Source organism: Corapipo altera, unplaced genomic scaffold (genome assembly GCF_003945725.1).
Source record: "Corapipo altera isolate COAL_440 unplaced genomic scaffold, ASM394572v1 61287, whole genome shotgun sequence".
NCBI lineage: Eukaryota > Metazoa > Chordata > Aves > Passeriformes > Pipridae > Corapipo > Corapipo altera.
Genome location: NW_020885033.1, coordinates 218,894 through 235,077, shown reverse-complemented (window position 1 = coordinate 235,077; position 16,184 = coordinate 218,894). Strand labels below are relative to the sequence as shown.

The window sequence follows — 16,184 nt, the reverse complement described above, 5'->3', positions numbered from 1 at the left end:
CCCCCCAGACCCCCTCCCCGCGTGGTGACCGCCAGAGCCCAACAGTGTCCCCTGCAGGTCAACACAGAGAACTGCAGGTTCTACATTTCCAGCAACCCAACAGCCCCCCCTGCAGGCCATGATTAGGACTGCGCTAAAGGACAGAGAAGTATTCATTCAGACTTTTTTTTTTTGGTTTTTTTTTTTCCTTTTGTTTGAAGGGGACTTTTTAGGTACAGGACTATTGCCTAGGTTTTTTTTGTGTTCTGTTACTGTTCTTACCAACATACATATATCTTTTAATAAAGGGTTGTTATTTCTTCTCTTTTTTTCCACACTTCCTCGATTAAAGCCCCTTAATTTTGAATTCACAATTGCTGAGAGAGAGAGGCTTGGTTTGTCTCATAACTCATCCTCTTTAGCAAACTTTCCAGTCTCTTCAACTGAGACAGAAATAAAAACAAGTCTAAAAAAATTTTACTCTCAACCCTTCTTTGCAGGCTCAACTTCACTCCCAATTCTTCTACCTCCTCCCCCTGAGCATCACAGAGGGATGGAGAATGGAGGTTGCAGTCAGTTCATAATGCATGTCTCTGCCTCTCCTTTCTCCTTGCCTGCTTCAGTGTGGAATACATCCCACAACAGACAGTCCTTCATGAACTTCACCAATGAGGGTCCTTCCCATAGACTGCAGTCCCTTATGAACTTCTCCAGCATGGGTCCTCAGCACAGAGTGCAGTCCTTCAGGAACAGACTGCTCCAGCGTGGGTCCCCCATAAGGTCACAGGTCCTGCCAACAAACCTGCTCCAATGTGGACTCTCCATGGGTTACAGCTTCCTTCAGGGCACATCTACTTCTCTCGTGTGGGTTCCTCACAGGCTGCAGGGTGGATATCTGCTCCACCATGAATCTCCATGGGCTGCAGGGGGACAACCTGCTTCACCATAGTCTTCACCATGGGCTGCAGAGAAATCTCTACTCCAGCAACTGAAGCACCTCTTCCCCTTCCTTCTTTTCTGACCTTGGTGTCTGCAGAGTTTTTTCTTTCACATATTCTCACTCCTCTCTCCCAGATGCTGTTGTGCAGCATTTTTTACCGTTTTTAAAATATGTTATCAAAGAGGAGCTACTAATGTCTCTGATTGGCTCAGACTTTGGTCAACAGTGGGCTCGTCAGTCTGACCTCAGTGCCTGGCAAGGTTATGGGGCAGATCATCCTAAGTGCAATCACACAGTACCTACAGGATGGACAAGGGATCAGACCCAGCCAGCACGGGTTTAGGAAGGGCAGGTCCTGTCTGACCAACCTGATCTCCTTTTATGATCAGGCAACCTACCTGGTGGATGAAGGGAAGGCTGTGGATGTGGTCTATCTGGACTTCAACAAAACCTTTGACACCGTCTCCCATAGCATTCTCCTGAAAAAACTGGCAGCCCATGACTTGGACAGGTGCACTCTCTGCTGGGTTAGGAACTGGTTGGAGGGCCAGACCCAGAGAGTGGTGGTGAACGGTGCTGCATCCAATTGGCGGCCAGTCACCAGTGGTGTCCCCCAGGGATCAGTGTTGGGCCCAATTCTGTTTAAGATCTTTATCGATGATTTAGATGAAGGGATTGAGTCCACCATTAGCAAATTTGCAGATGACACCAAGCTGGGGGGAGTGTCGATCAGCTGGAAGGCAGGAGGGCTCTGCAGAGGGACCTGGACAGACTGGAGAGTTGGTCTGATTCCAACGGGATGAGGTTCAACAAGGCCAAGTGCTGGGTCCTGCACTTTGGTCACAACAACCCCATGCAGTACTACAGGTTGGGGACAGAGTGGTTGGAGAGTAGCCAGGCAGAGAGGGATCTGGGAGTTTGGACTGACAGGAAGCTGAACATGAGCCAGCAGTGTCCCCAGGTGACCAAGAAGGCCAATGGCATCCTGGCCTGCATCAGGAACAGTGTGGCCAGCAGGACCAGGGAAGTGATTCTTCCCCTGTACTCAGCGCTGGTGAGACCACACCTGGAGTACTGTGTCCAGCTCTGGTCCTCTCAGTTCAGGAAGGATATTGAGGTGCTGGAACAGGTCCAGAGAAGAGCAACAAGGCTGGTGAAGGGACTTGAACACAAGTCCTATGAGGAGTGGCTGAGTGAGCTGGGATTGTTCTTCCTGGAGAAGAAGAGGTTCAGGGGAGACCTCATCACTCTCTACAACTACCTGAAAGGAGGTTGTAGCCAGGTGGGGGTTGGTCTCTTCTCCCAGGCAACTATCAGTAATCTTCTCCCAGGCATGGTCTTAAGATGTGCCAGGGGAGGTTTAGGTTGGATATTAGGAAGAAATGCTTTACAGAGAGGGTAATCAGGCATTGGAATGGACTGCCCAGGGAAGTGGTGGATTCTCCATTCCTGGAGGTTTTTAAGATGAGACTGGATGTGGCACTTAGTGCCATGGTCTAGTAACCACGGTGGTAGTGGATCAAGGGTTGGACTTGATGATCTTAGAGGTCCTTTCCAACCCGACTGATTCTATGATTCTGTGATCTTGGAGCTGGTTGAAACTGGCTCTTTCTGACATGGGGACATCTCCTGTAGCCTTTTAGAAGCCATCTCTTCAGACCCCCGCTACCAAAATCTTGCCATGTTACAGTACAGCCATTCAGCCAATTCTCAGTCCCTCTTACTGTCTGCTTCTCCCCTCATCTACCAGGTCAACCATTTCATTGTAGAAGTTTATCAGTTTGGTCAAGCGTGAATTCCCTTTGGTGGATCCATGTTGACTACTCCCAATCACCACCTTCTTCATGCATTTGTAAATGGTTCCTAGGTTTAGCTGCTCCATCACCTTCTCAGGATTGAGCTGAGACTGACTGGCCTGTAAAAGCTGTTAAAACTGTTTGACTCCTATAATGTCACCTGTAATAATGCCAGAATTAAGACTTTTCACCAAGATTTTTTACTTGAAGTACATTGGAGCAAATGACAGGATAATCCGGATTCCTAGCACCTAGATTTTTTTTGTGTGAAAGTTCTTTTTAAACCCTAGAAACTCAAAGGACTGTTACTTTTATGTATTCAAGGTACTTTGGATTCTACTCCAAGAACTGAAAAGTTTTTTAAATATTAAATTTTGTAGAAACTAGTGGAACTATGTGAACATACTGATTTTAATTTAAAAATAGAAATTGATCTTCTGTCAGGTATTTTTAATGATAAAATATAATGAGAATAAAGTTAAAAGTTCTTACAAAATGAGATTTTGGGATTGCAAATAGATCTATCAAGTGATGAGAACTTTATCCATAAGAGTTCAATGTTACTGTGATACTAGAGATTAAACTTTAGTCTTCTAAAGTTGATTACAGTTGTACTATTTATTTCTGCAGGCCTGGGATTTTATCCTGAACCTTTAAAATAACCAAACATCATGTAAAAGTCCCATAGATTAAGATGATAACAGAAGTTTTTGTTTCCAAGTATTAACATTCCTAAAGTTATCATGCTCTATGTTAATCATACCAAGAGGCATCTTTGAGAAGTATACATCTTATATATCACATGTTCTATGTTATTGTATAGTTAAATATATGTCTAGAATGACCAGAACCTTGGATGTTTGCTTCTTATGGGAGTTTTCTCATAAACTAAAATCTAAATAGTTACATAGGGCATTCCTATTGTCTGTTTAATAAGATCAAAGTGAGAACATGCTCACATCTGACTCAACTGCTTCTTAAGAGGAACATTTTCAGGGTGGAATTTGTTGATGTTTCTAAAGTTAATATAAAGCCTTACAATCTGCAATTTCAGACTTGAGCAACAGTTCACATGCATTGCTTTCTGCACCGAGGTTTCTCTAGTTTTCTTCTGGCAAAAAAAGCTATTTCAGAAGGACAAAGGTTCCAAGTTCTTACCACTAAGAGCTGTAGCAGAATTTTCAGTTGTGTTGAAGATTGCAGGCAGAGGTTTCGCCTGTCAGTGTGATAGTTTTAACATCTGACCATCCAAACCAGGACTCCTATTTGTATCTTTGTCCTTTTTATCCTTTATAAAAACTTTTGTGACTTGACTGATGAAGAGTTTAGAATAGAATAGAATAGAATAGCACTATTTCAGTTGTAAGAGACCTACAACGATCATCTAGTCCAACTGCCTGACCACTTCAGGGCTGACCAAAAGTTAAAGCATATTATTAAGGGCATTCTTCAAATGCCTCAAACACTGACAGGCTTGGGGCATCAACCACCTCTGTAGGAAGCCTGTTCCAGTGTTTGACCACTCCCTCAGTAAAGAAATGCTTCCTAATATCAAGTCTGAACCTCCCCTTGCTTCAGCTACTTAGTTCAAGTCTAAGTAGTCTTCTCAGACCTTCTGAACTCATGAGAAGTTTGTTACATTTTAAAATTATTTAAATTCCTTTGTCTTCAAACAGGTGCATGGTCCCTCTTTAGATGATTAAACCTTATTTTTGAGCTACTTGATTCCTGAGAAGACAAGTCCTTTGGAAAAGGAAATAGTGTAAATGAGTTTTAGATGTTAGTGGCGTAGTTTTAAAACTAAATTCCACAAGAAATTGGTAGTTGTGCTGCGATATCCACTTTATGAATTTTATAATGCATTGCCAGTGTTGTTTCCTTGCTACAATTATTCTGATGTTACTTTTTTCTTTTGTGTGAACTAGCAAAACTGTATATTGAGACTGGGAAATCAGGCAGAACAGAGTGTGATATTGCACTTACAAAAAAAGTGAACATAAAGAATAATTTTGTATTTGATAATTTTGTAGGTACAAGCCTGTGCAGAAAGTGGATGGAGTTGCAGATGGTTTCACAGGAAGTGGTCAACAGACAGGTACATCTGCTGAACAAACTATAATTGCCCAAAGTCAACATCATCAACAGTTTTTAGGTATGAAAAGATGTGTTATACTGTTGTCTCATTGTTAATAGAACAAAAAGATACTCATAGGAGCTATATGTTCTGTATTGCAAGACTTCTGCAATATTTAATATGCATCATGCAAATATAAAAGGAAAAAATGTGCAAAATCTACTTGCATGGTAGATTTAAAATATATTGCAATGCAATTGCGATGAAGACTCTGAGGCAAACTGCTCTGGCAAATGTGCTCTGGAATCAAGGATCATGCAGAGGGACTGTGGGGAGAGTTCCTGAAGCAGCAAGACCTTGAAATTAGCACAGAGAGGTGCCTCAGCCCCCCTCCCCCCAGCAGGAAGCTCTGAAGCTCTGACTCAGAGGCAGCGCTGACTCAGTATGGGTGGGATCAGGAGTGACATGTCCATTCCCCACCCCTACAAAAGTATCTCTTAGGGAGCACAGGGAGCAGAGTAGGTAAACAGGGCGTGGTGTTGCCTGGCAGTTCGCAAAGGGAGGATGCAGTCACCCACCAGCTCAAGAGGTCAGCTCAGTTGGTGGTCATTACCCTCTCAGAAGGAGATGAGCTATCGTATCCGCTCGGTGGGGAGCTATGTCCTCTGCACTTGCCAGAAAGGATGTGGTGACACAAAGCTGCCGTCTAGGTCTTGGGCTACAGGGAGTGCCAGAGCCTGGCACTGTATTGGATGGCAGTAGAGACAAAAGCTGTGTGAGGTGTGATGAAGTGGATGATCTGCTCAAGAGAGGAGGTAGAAAGGTTAAGAAGTATCAGGGAGTCTCAGGAGGAGGTTGAGTGGTGGAGCCACTCTTTACCAACCCTTAGGCAAATACACCAGCCAGCCACATCACAAGAAGCAAAGGATCCTCTACTCTCTCACCACCAGGTAGAAGGAGGGGACTTAAGAGATGGGGGAGCAATGGAAACAGGTGTCTACTTGAGGCAGCAGACGAATCCCCTCCTGGCTTACCTCAGCTTCCCAGGTGCCCTTCTACAATAAGTATGAGGCTCTAGAACTTGAAGAACAGGCACAGAATCATCAAGGTTGAAAGAGAACATCAAGATCATCTAGTCCAACCATCAACTCAGCACCACCATAATTACCCATAAACCATATCCCCAAATGCCACATACAGATGAACACAAATATAATATGGATACACTACAATATGGACAAAGATCCATACAGGTTGGAGGAGTTGCCTAAGGTGAGTAAGTCTACCCCCTGCACCACAACTGCCTCAGTCAAGAAAAAAAGAGTAGTTGTCATTGGTGACTCCCTTTTGAGAGAAACAGAGGCCTGCCTGATATGCTGACCAGACCCAACCCATAGGGAAGTCTGCTGCCTCCCTGGGGCCAAAGTAAGAGACATTACCAAGAAACTCTGTAGCCTGGTACGACCCTCTGATTATTATCCATTACTGTTTTTTCAGGTAGGCAACAATAAAGTCCAAACAAGAAGTCTGAGGACAATCAAGACGGACCTCAGGGCTTTGGGATGACTGGTTGAAGGATCTGGAGTGTGAACAGTGTTGTCCTTTATTCTTCCAGTTGCAGGGAACAATGGGTGTAGAAAAAGGAAAATCATACATATGAATACCTGGCTCTGAGCCTGGTGTCACCGGCAGAATTTTGGGGGTTTTGATCATGGGTTTACATGGCACCGAGCCTGCTGGCAACAGCTGGGGTACACCTGTCTCAAAGGGGGAAAAGGATCCTTGTACAGGAGTTAGCAAGGCTCACTGAGAGACCTTTAAACTAGATTTGAAGGGAATAAAATCAGGAACACTGGAGATAAGCCTGGGGATGGTATGCCATTGTTTGAGGGGTGGTGTGCTAGAGAGGTCCTTCAGTCTGCTCAGTAGAGGTATGTGATGGAGATACATGCAGTAGCAAGGATGCATAGGTTATTGATGCGCTAGAAACCGTGGAAGCAGCTGAGAATGGTCAAGCAGTGGATCGGTAACACAAATGAAGTGTATCACATCAATGCATGCAGCATAAGCAACAAACAGGAGAAGCTGGAAGCCATGGTGCAGTAGGAAAACAATGACATAGATGCCATCACAGAGACATGGTGGGACAAGTCACACAACTGATGCAGATGGTCTTTAATGTCCCTTCCAACTCACACCATTCTATGATTCTATAACCTGATGTCCTTCTATGACAAGGTAACCTGCCTAGTGGATGAAGGAAAGGCTGTGGATATTGTGTCCCACAGCATTCTCTTGGAGGAACTGGATGCTCATGGCTTGGATGGGTACACTGTTCACTGGGTAAAAAATTGGCTGGATGGCCAAGCCCAGAGAGTGGTTGTGAATGGAGGTAAATCCAGTTGGCAGGTGATCACAAGTGGTGTTCCCCAGGACTCTATCTCGGGGCCAGTCCTGTTTAATGTCTTTATTGATGATCTGGATGAGGGGATCAAGTGCACCTCTATAAATTTGCAGATGACACCAAATTGGACTGGAGTGTTGATCTGCTGGAGGGTAGGAAGGCTCTGCAGAGGAATATGGACATGTTGGATCAATGAGCCGAGGCCAGTGGCATGAGGTTCAACAAGGCGCAGTGCTGGGTCCTGCACTTGGGTCACAACAACCGCCTGAAGCGCTACAGGCTTGGGGAAGAGTGGTTGGAAAGTTGCCCATCAGAAAAGGACCTGGGGGTGCTGAACATGAGCCAGCAGTGTTCTCAGGTGGCCAAGGCGGCCAATGGTATCCTGGTTTTTATATTTGCTAATGTAAAAATGCTTATTAAATGTGTTATTGCAGTAATTGTATTGGGATTTGGACTAACCTTGTTGTTACCAAAATCATTGGGAACCTTAGGCTATAGTTAGCAGGTTTTTGAATTTTTGTTCCACTGTCCCCCTGGTTGACAGTGGACTTTCCCCCCCATACCAGTATATCTGTGGGAAACATTTATGAGAAATAGTAAAAGCACATGTTGGCTACAGTTGAAAGTCTTTTTATTTTCAAATAAATATATGCTACTGAGTCTACTAAACCCTAACATTCATGTCAATTCAAAAACTATTGAGTTGATCAAAATAAAACCTATTAAATTCTATTAATCTCTTATGTACTGACATGAATATTCTACTTCATCCTGTCATATTCTGAAAATGAGTCTTATCTTTTTTCTATACAGATACAAGATGTATGTGTGATCATTTTTATCTGCTATCTGTCAAGAATAATTTAACATCTCCTTTTGCTGTAAAAATAGCTAGCTGGTTTGTTCACAAATTAAACTTCAAAATATATTAACTATGAAAGACATTCCTCTTTGGGCATTATGACCTTCTAGATTTTATTTCTTTACATCATCCTTAAATGTTTTCTAAACAAACTATAATTGGCATACTTTGCGATAGCTTTATTCTGTTATGTTGTCATGGAAACAGATGCATCTCGAGTACTTCCAGAGTTTGGGGAACTTGAAATATCTTCTCTGCCAGATGGTACTACCCCTGAGGACATAAAATCACTGCAAAGTCTTTATCGAGAACACTGTGAGGTAAGAAAAGTGGCATTTCACAGAAATCATTCTTTGAAAATTCGTGTTTCTAGTGAGAATCAGTTCAACAGGATGACTGACACAAAGCAGATTACGGCCAACCTACTTGTATCTTTTGCACTCCTCAAATATTTTGCTTATTCAGAAAGGACATTTGCAAAAAGACTTCTGGAATTTCTCTCTTAACAGGGAAAGAAAATAATAGGTAATAGAATACCAATACTGGAATGTAATCATGTGTAGGTTTTGAGAATTTTAGATAAAACAAACTTTAGATAATATATATTCAGAATTTTACTTTTTTTATAGGAGTTGAAATTAGATTAAATTATGTCTAATGTTTATGTTAAAAACAAACTCAATTTTTCTTCAAGTTTTAAAGAAACAGTTTGTTTAAGAACTTAAAGCCACATTTTATATTGAATAATGTGTTTTAAAATTATTGTTGATGAGGCTTTAAAGCATGTAATGAAGTAACAAAATTAATGAAATACCAGGTTTCCTTTGTGTTTGCAATAGTATTAAAAGTTCTGTTTAGGTGAATTCACCTGGTATATGTGCTTAGGTTCTTTTCTGGAGGCTTCTATGTATTTCCTCTTGGCCTGATCTGAGTCTCTGTCCACACTAGTCTGGACAGTTGGAAAAATTTTTGCTAAAAAGTTATTAAAAAGTATATTATACATTTATTTATAAGTATACATTTTAATATTTTTTCTACAAAATGACTGGGGCAGCTATACCCCTGTGAAGAATTGGAGGGCAATCACATAGAAGACTATCTGCACTGGTTTTATATTTTTTCAGGCAATTGTGGATGTTATTGTGAATCTTCAGTTTAGCCTGATAGAAAAATTGTGGCAAACTTTCTGGCGCTATTCTCCCTCTGCTCCAGCCGACGACACAGCTATTATTGAACTGAGGTCAGTAAATGTCTCTTTGCTTACTGTTCACCATCATGATATAACAGCAGGAGTCAAATCAAAGAAAGACTTAGTTTTACATATAGACTAAGAACCTTTTCTGGTATCAGCAGTTTTTCAGGTTAAATTTTTGTTGTCTGATATTTGACATATAGGCTGTTGGTATATGTCAAACTGCAGCCTTGAAATTATTGTATACATCTATTTTTTCCTTTGGATGACTAAATTCAAAGTATCTCTTCACAATATATTGTCTGGTCTGTTTAAATTGCAAGGACCATTTTATCATACCTCTGCATAATTTATGGTCTGGAGCAGAACTTTGGAGGCCATTTTTTTCCCCCAGTTTCATATGACCAAGTTAGAGTTTCAATTGGATGTAACAGAGATATCTATAAAGTTTTCATTAAATAATCTATTTCAAAATCTGTTGTTCTTATCTGTATGTAAATGCATTTCCATTTGTTACATTTATTCACACTAGCAATCTGAATGAAATAGAAAATCGACTTCCAAAAGGAAAACTAATTACTCTGTGCAAAAATGAGTCTATTCTGAAATGGATGGGTAACTGTGACCATGTGATGTACCAGGCTTTGGTGGAGATTCTCATTCCTGATGTCCTTAGACCTATTCCTAGTAAGTTAAACACAGATAACATCTCATAAGACTGTCTTTTGTTTTGTTTTATGTGGTGAAATTTTTGTACCTCACGTGAAACTTTTGGGAATGATTTTGAAGGATGTAAACTTAGTGTGTGTGTCATCTTTCCTTAATTCTGTTGAGTAGAAAAGTGTACTGGAGTTGATGTAAGCATTGTATTTAAAGAAAAGGAGAGTGCATTTAAGAAAGCCTCTAGAATTTTTAAGAATACATTTCCCTATGGAATATGCCTTTTTAACTGCAAATTCTAAGTTTTTATTAATTTTAAGATAAAAATGGCTTTCTTTATATACTAGTTCTAGTCTGACAGCTGTGAATGCACTATGGCCCTGAGCCTCAATCCAATAATGTCAAGACAGCCTTTCTGCTGACCTCAGTAGGCTTTAGTTTAAGTTCATAGAATCATAGAATAGATTGGGTTGGAAAAAGACCTCCAAGATCATCAAGTCCAACCCCTGATCCAACTCCAATTACTATATCATGGCACTAAGGGCCACGTCCAATCTCTTTTTAAAAACCTCCAGGGATGGTGAATCCACCACCTCTCTGGGTAGGCCGTTCCAATGCCTGATAACCCTCTCTGTAAAGCATTTCTTCCTAACATCTAACCTAAACCTCCCCTGGCAGAGCTTGAGCCCATGTCCCCTTGTCCTATTGTTGGTTGCCTGGGAGAAGAGATCAACCCCCACCTGGCTATAACCTCCCTTCAGGTAGCTGAAGAGAGTGATGAGGTCGCCTCTAAGCCTTCTCTTCTCCAGACTAAACAACGCCAGCTCCCTCAGCCTCTCCTCATAGGACCTGTGCTCAAGTCCCTTCACCAGCCTCGTTGCTCTTCTCTGGACCCGCTCCAGCACCTCAATATCCTTCCTGCACTGAGGGGCCCAGAGCTGAACACAGTACTCAAAGTGTGGCCTCACCAATGCAGAGTACAGGGGAAGGATCACTTCCCTGCTCCTGCTGACCACACTGTTCCTGATGCAGGTCAGGATGCCATTGGCCTTCTTGGCCACCTGGGCACACTGCTGGTTCATGTTCAGCCTCCTGTCGATCAGCACCCCCAGGTCCCTTTCCGCCTGGTTGCTCTCCAGCCACTCTGTCCCCAGCCTGTAGCGCTGCAGGGGGTTGTTGTGGCCAAAGTGCAGGACCCGGCACTTGGCCTTGTTGAACTTCATTCCATTGGAGTCAGCCCATCTCTCCAGTCTATCCAGATCCCTCTGCAGAGCCCTCCTGCCTTCCGGCAGGTCGACACTCCCTCCCAACTTGGTGTCATCTGCAAATTTGCTGATGATGGACTCAATCCCCTCATCTAAATCATCGATAAAGATGTTAAAAAGGACTGGGCCCAGCACTGACCCCTGGGGAACACCACTGGTGACCGGCCGCCAACTGGATGCAGCTCCGTTCACCAGCACTCTCTGGGCCTTGCCCTCGAGCCAGTTCCTGACCCAGCACAGAGTGCCCCTGTCCAAGTCGTGGGCTGCCAGCTTTTCCAGGAGTATGCTATGGGAGACAGTGTCAAAGGCTTTGCTGAAGTCCAGATAGACCACATCCACAGCCTTTCCCTCATCCACCAGGTGGGTCACCTGATCGTAAAAGGAGATCAGGTTGGTCAAACAGGATCTGCCCCTCCTAAACCCATGTTGGCTGGGTCTGATCCCTTGTCCATCCTGTAGTTGCTGTGTGATTTCACACAGGATAATCTGCTCCATAACTCTGCCAGGCACTGAGGTCAGGCTGACAGGTCTGTAGTTACCAGGGTCAGCCTTGCAGCCTTTTTTATGGATTGGGGTGATATTTGCCAACTTCCAGTCATATGGGACCTCCCCAGTGAGCCAGGATTGTTGGAAGATGATGGAGAGTGGCTTGGCAAGCTCTTCTGCCAACTCCCTCATTACCCTAGGATGGATCCCGTCTGGTCCCATAGACTTGTGAGGATCCAGATGACTCAGTAAGTCACTATTTCCTCCTGGAATACAAGGGTACTATTTGGTTTCCTATCTCTGTCTACCAGTTCCAGAGGCCAGTTGCCTTGAGGGCCACCTGTCCTACTGGTAAAAACTGAGGCAAAGTAGGTGTTAAGTACCTCAGCCTTCTCATCTCTATTAACTATGTTTCCCTCCAAGTCCCTCAAAGAATGGAGGTTTTCTTTGCCCCTCCTTTTGTTATTAATGTATTTATAGAAGGACTTTTTGTTATCCCTAACAGAAGTGGCTAATTTAACTTCAAATTGCGCTTTTGTATCCCTGATTTTCTTTCTGCATGATCTAGCTGTCTTCCTGAATTCTTCATAAGTAGTCAGCCCTTTCTTCCACAGTCGGTAAACTCTCTTTTTATCCCTGATTTCCTTCAGAATCTCCCTGTTTAACCAAGTTGGTTGTCTTCCCCGTCGGCTTGCCTTTCGGCACACCGGTACGGCCTGTTCCTGTGCACTCAAAACTTCCTGCTTGAAGCACATCCATCCCTCCTGGACCCCCTTGTTTTCAAGGGTTGTTTCCCAGGGTATGCTCTGGACTAGACTTCTGAATAGGTCAAAATCTGCCCTCCGGAAGTCCAGCGTAGAGGTTTTATTGTTGTTTCTCCTTGAATCTCTGAGTATTGAAAATTCTATTATTTCATGGTCACTATTTCCCAGGCGGCCTTCAACCACTGCATCTCCCATCAGCCCCTCTCTGTTTGTAAACAGCAGGTCTAGCGGGGCCTTACCCCTGGCAGGTTCATTTACCAGTTGATGAAGGAAATTGTCCTCTATACACTCCAGGAATTTCCTAGACTGCCTCTTCTCTGCAGTATGAAGCTCCCAGCAGATATCCGGCAGGTTAAAGTCACCCACAAGGACAAGGGCTGACGATTTCGAGACATCCGCCAGCTGCTTGTAGAATATTTCATCCCCTTCATCATCCTGGTAGGGCAGTCTGTAACAGACACCTATGATGATGTCGGCCTTGTTGGTCTTCCCCCTGATTCTGGTCCACAGGCACTCAACCTTATCGTTGCTGATCTCAAGTTCAACAGAGTCAAGAGACTCTCTAACATATAAAGCCACCCCTCCACCTCTCCTACCCTGTCTGTTCTTTCTGAAGAGTTTTATATATAAAAGTTCTAGTTGTTAAAAAAGTAAAATGTATATGCTTTGTCTTTTCATTTTTGGATAATTGAACATTTGTGTATTATCAGTGGCTGCTAAAACCTTATCAGTTTTGATATCTATTAAACCAACATAACACTGTCAAACATCTTAAGGTTTGTTTATTGTTCCAATCTATTATACTTCATTTTCTATTTCCAACATGAAAGACTCATCAATTGATTCTAGTATTATGGTCAACTGACCATTATCAGGAATAGAGCATTCTTTTCAAAGCTGATTTTATAGCATCCATCATTGCTCAAGCATGGTATTTTTTTATGGCTGTTTTTGGTAGTAAATGATTTTTAAATTGTTTTCCAGGAAGGAAAAAACATTTATTTCATGTTTTGTATGTTGTGTTAAATATTGAAAAGTAATTATAATTACATATATATATAAAATATAATATATAATATTAAAAGAAATTATAAAAGAAATATTAGGAATGAACAGGGACACACCGGTGAAATGCCACAAAGGAATTAGGTTGCGTTCCTCTAAAAAGTTAACAAGGTTGATAGGCCCACAAAAGTGCCTCTATAGCAATGCATACAGCATGGGTAACAAATAGGAAAAGATGGAAGTCACTGTGCACCTGGAAAGCTATAATTTAATCACCATCACTGAAACTTAGTGGGACAAATCAAACAACTGAAGCACTGCAATCAATGGCTATAAACTGCTCAGAAAGCGCAGACAAGGAAGAAGGCATGGAGGGGTTGCCCTCTATGTAAAACAATGGATTGACTGGAGAGAGCTGTCTTTGAAAACCAGTGCTGAATGGGTTGAGAGCTTATGGGTAAAAATAAGGGAAAAACCAACAAAGACAACCTCGTGGTTGGTGTTTACTACAGGCCACCAGATCAAGGGGAACCTGTTGATGAAGTGTTCTTACTTCAGCTACAGGAAGCATCACACTCGCGGGCTCTGATCCTTGTGGTGGACTTCAACCACCCTGACACCGTCAATCTCTCTTCCCACATCTTTCAAGACCCTGAATCTAAAGGTAGGGACTGGTAGAAAGAAGTCCCTCCCATCATGGGAGAAGATCAGGTTTGTGACCACATGAGGAACCTGAGCATGGTTCCATGGGATGACAGGAGGAGCTGGAAGCCATTGTGCAGCAGGAAAACTATGACAGTTGTCATCACAGAAACATGGTGAGATTACTCATGACTGGAATGCTGGAATGAATGGATAGAAACTCTTCAGAAGGGATAGACAAGGAAGGAGAAGGCAGTGGGGTATCCCTGTATGTTAGGGAGTGTCTCAATTGTCTGGAGCTTAATAATGGTGTCTACAGGGTTGAGTGTTTACTCAAGAATCAGGGGGAAGGCCAACAAGACATATATGGTGGGAATCTGTTATAGACCACCCAACCAGGATGAAGAGGCAGACAAAATATTCTATAAACAGCTGGGAGAAGTCCTGTGATCATTAGCCCTTGTTCTCATGGGAAACTTCAACTTATGAGGTCTGCTGAAAATACAACACAGCAGAGAGGAAACAGTCTAGAAGGTTCCTGGAGTGTGTGCAAGATAACTTCCTGACAGCTGGTGAGGGAGTCGGCTAGGGAAGGTGCCCCACTGGACCTGTTTCTGAATAGGAAAGGAGTGGTGGATGATGTGATAGTTGGAGCCCATCTTAGGCATAGCAATCACAAAATGAGAGTTTTTGATTCTTGGACAAGTAAGGAGGGGTGCCAGTAGAACTGCCTCCTTGGACTTCTGGAGGGCAGACTGGCCTGTTTGGAAGATTGGTTGAGAGAATCACTTGGGAGGCAGTCCTGAAGGGCAAAGAAGTCCAGGAAAGCTGGACATTCTTCAGAAAGGAAATCCTAAAGCCACAAGAACAGGTTGTCCCCATGTGCCAAAAGACAAACTGGCAGAGAAGAAGACCAGCCTGCCTGAACAGAGAGCTTTGACTGGAACTTGGGGGGAAAAAAAAGGAGAGTTTATGACCTTTGGAAGGAGGGACAGGCAACTCAGGAGGACTACAAAGATGTCGTGAGTTTATGTGGGAAGAATATGAGCCAGCAGTGTGCCCAGGTGACCAAGGCCAATGACATCCTGACTTGTATCAGAAATAGTGTGGCCAGCAGGACTAGGGAAGTGATTGTCTCCCTGTACTTGGCACTGGTGAGGCTGCACCTTAAATACTGTGTTCAGTTTTTGGCCTCTCATTACAAGAAAGACGTTGAGGTGCTGGAGCGAGTCCACAGAAAGGCAATGAAGTTGGTGAAAGGTCTAGAGCACAAGTCTTATGAGGAGTGGCTGAATGAGCTGTGGTTGTTTAACCTGGAGAAAAGGAGGCTCAGGGGAGACCTTATCTCTCTACAACTACCTGAAAGGAGGTTGTAGTGAGGTGGGGGTCCCTTCTCCCTAGTAACAAGTGACAGGACAAAAGGAAATGGCCTCATGTTGCGCCAGGAGAAGTTTAGATTGGATATTAGGAAAAATTTCTTCACTGAAAAGGTTGTCAAGCATTGGAATGGGCTGCCCATAGAAGTGGTTGAGTCACCATCCCTGGAGGCATTTAAAAGATGTGTAGACATGGCATTTAGGGACATGGTTTATTGGTGGACTTGGCAGTGTTAGGTTAATGGTTGGACTCAATAATCTTAGAGGTCTTTTGCAACCTAAATAGTTATATGATTCTGTGACCCAACAAGATGCATGCTGGGGTCCTGAGGAAATTGATATAGTTGCCAAGTTGTTCTCCATTATATTTGAGAAGTCATGGCAATCAGACCACATCATCAGCGACTGGAAAAAGGGAAACATTGCACTCATTTTTAAAAAGTGTAAAAAGGAGGACCCTGGGAACTACCACGCAGTCAGCCTCACCTCTGTTACCTGTAAGATCATGAAGCATGTTAAGGAAACTACCCTGTCTCACCATTCGTGAGACTCTCTGGCAGTCACAGTCCCAAGGACAAAGACTTTAACTTCTGAGACTGAAGCCCCTTCACTGCAGGTGGCTCCAGTGAGCTGACGGGAGCCCCATTTGGCTCCCCACAACTCCCCCTCACACACAGTTAGACCAGGTTTTCTTACCAGTTTGACCCCAGGTTTCCCATAGCAGAATCTCAGATGTCTT

General features: G+C 43.2%; 1 protein-coding gene across 2 annotated transcripts in view; it reads left to right on the top strand.

The window, feature by feature from the left end:
* Positions 1 to 16,184, top strand: part of LOC113959315 (transcription factor RFX3-like) — a 109,796-nt gene that overhangs the window by 69,752 nt on the left and 23,860 nt on the right. For both annotated transcript variants that reach the window (XM_027668242.1, XM_027668243.1), the window contains exons 7-10: positions 4,746 to 4,867; positions 8,263 to 8,375; positions 9,180 to 9,295; positions 9,780 to 9,934. In XM_027668242.1, coding sequence (XP_027524043.1) covers positions 4,746 to 4,867; positions 8,263 to 8,375; positions 9,180 to 9,295; positions 9,780 to 9,934 — 506 coding nt within the window. The remainder of the gene's footprint in view (positions 1 to 4,745; positions 4,868 to 8,262; positions 8,376 to 9,179; positions 9,296 to 9,779; positions 9,935 to 16,184) is intronic.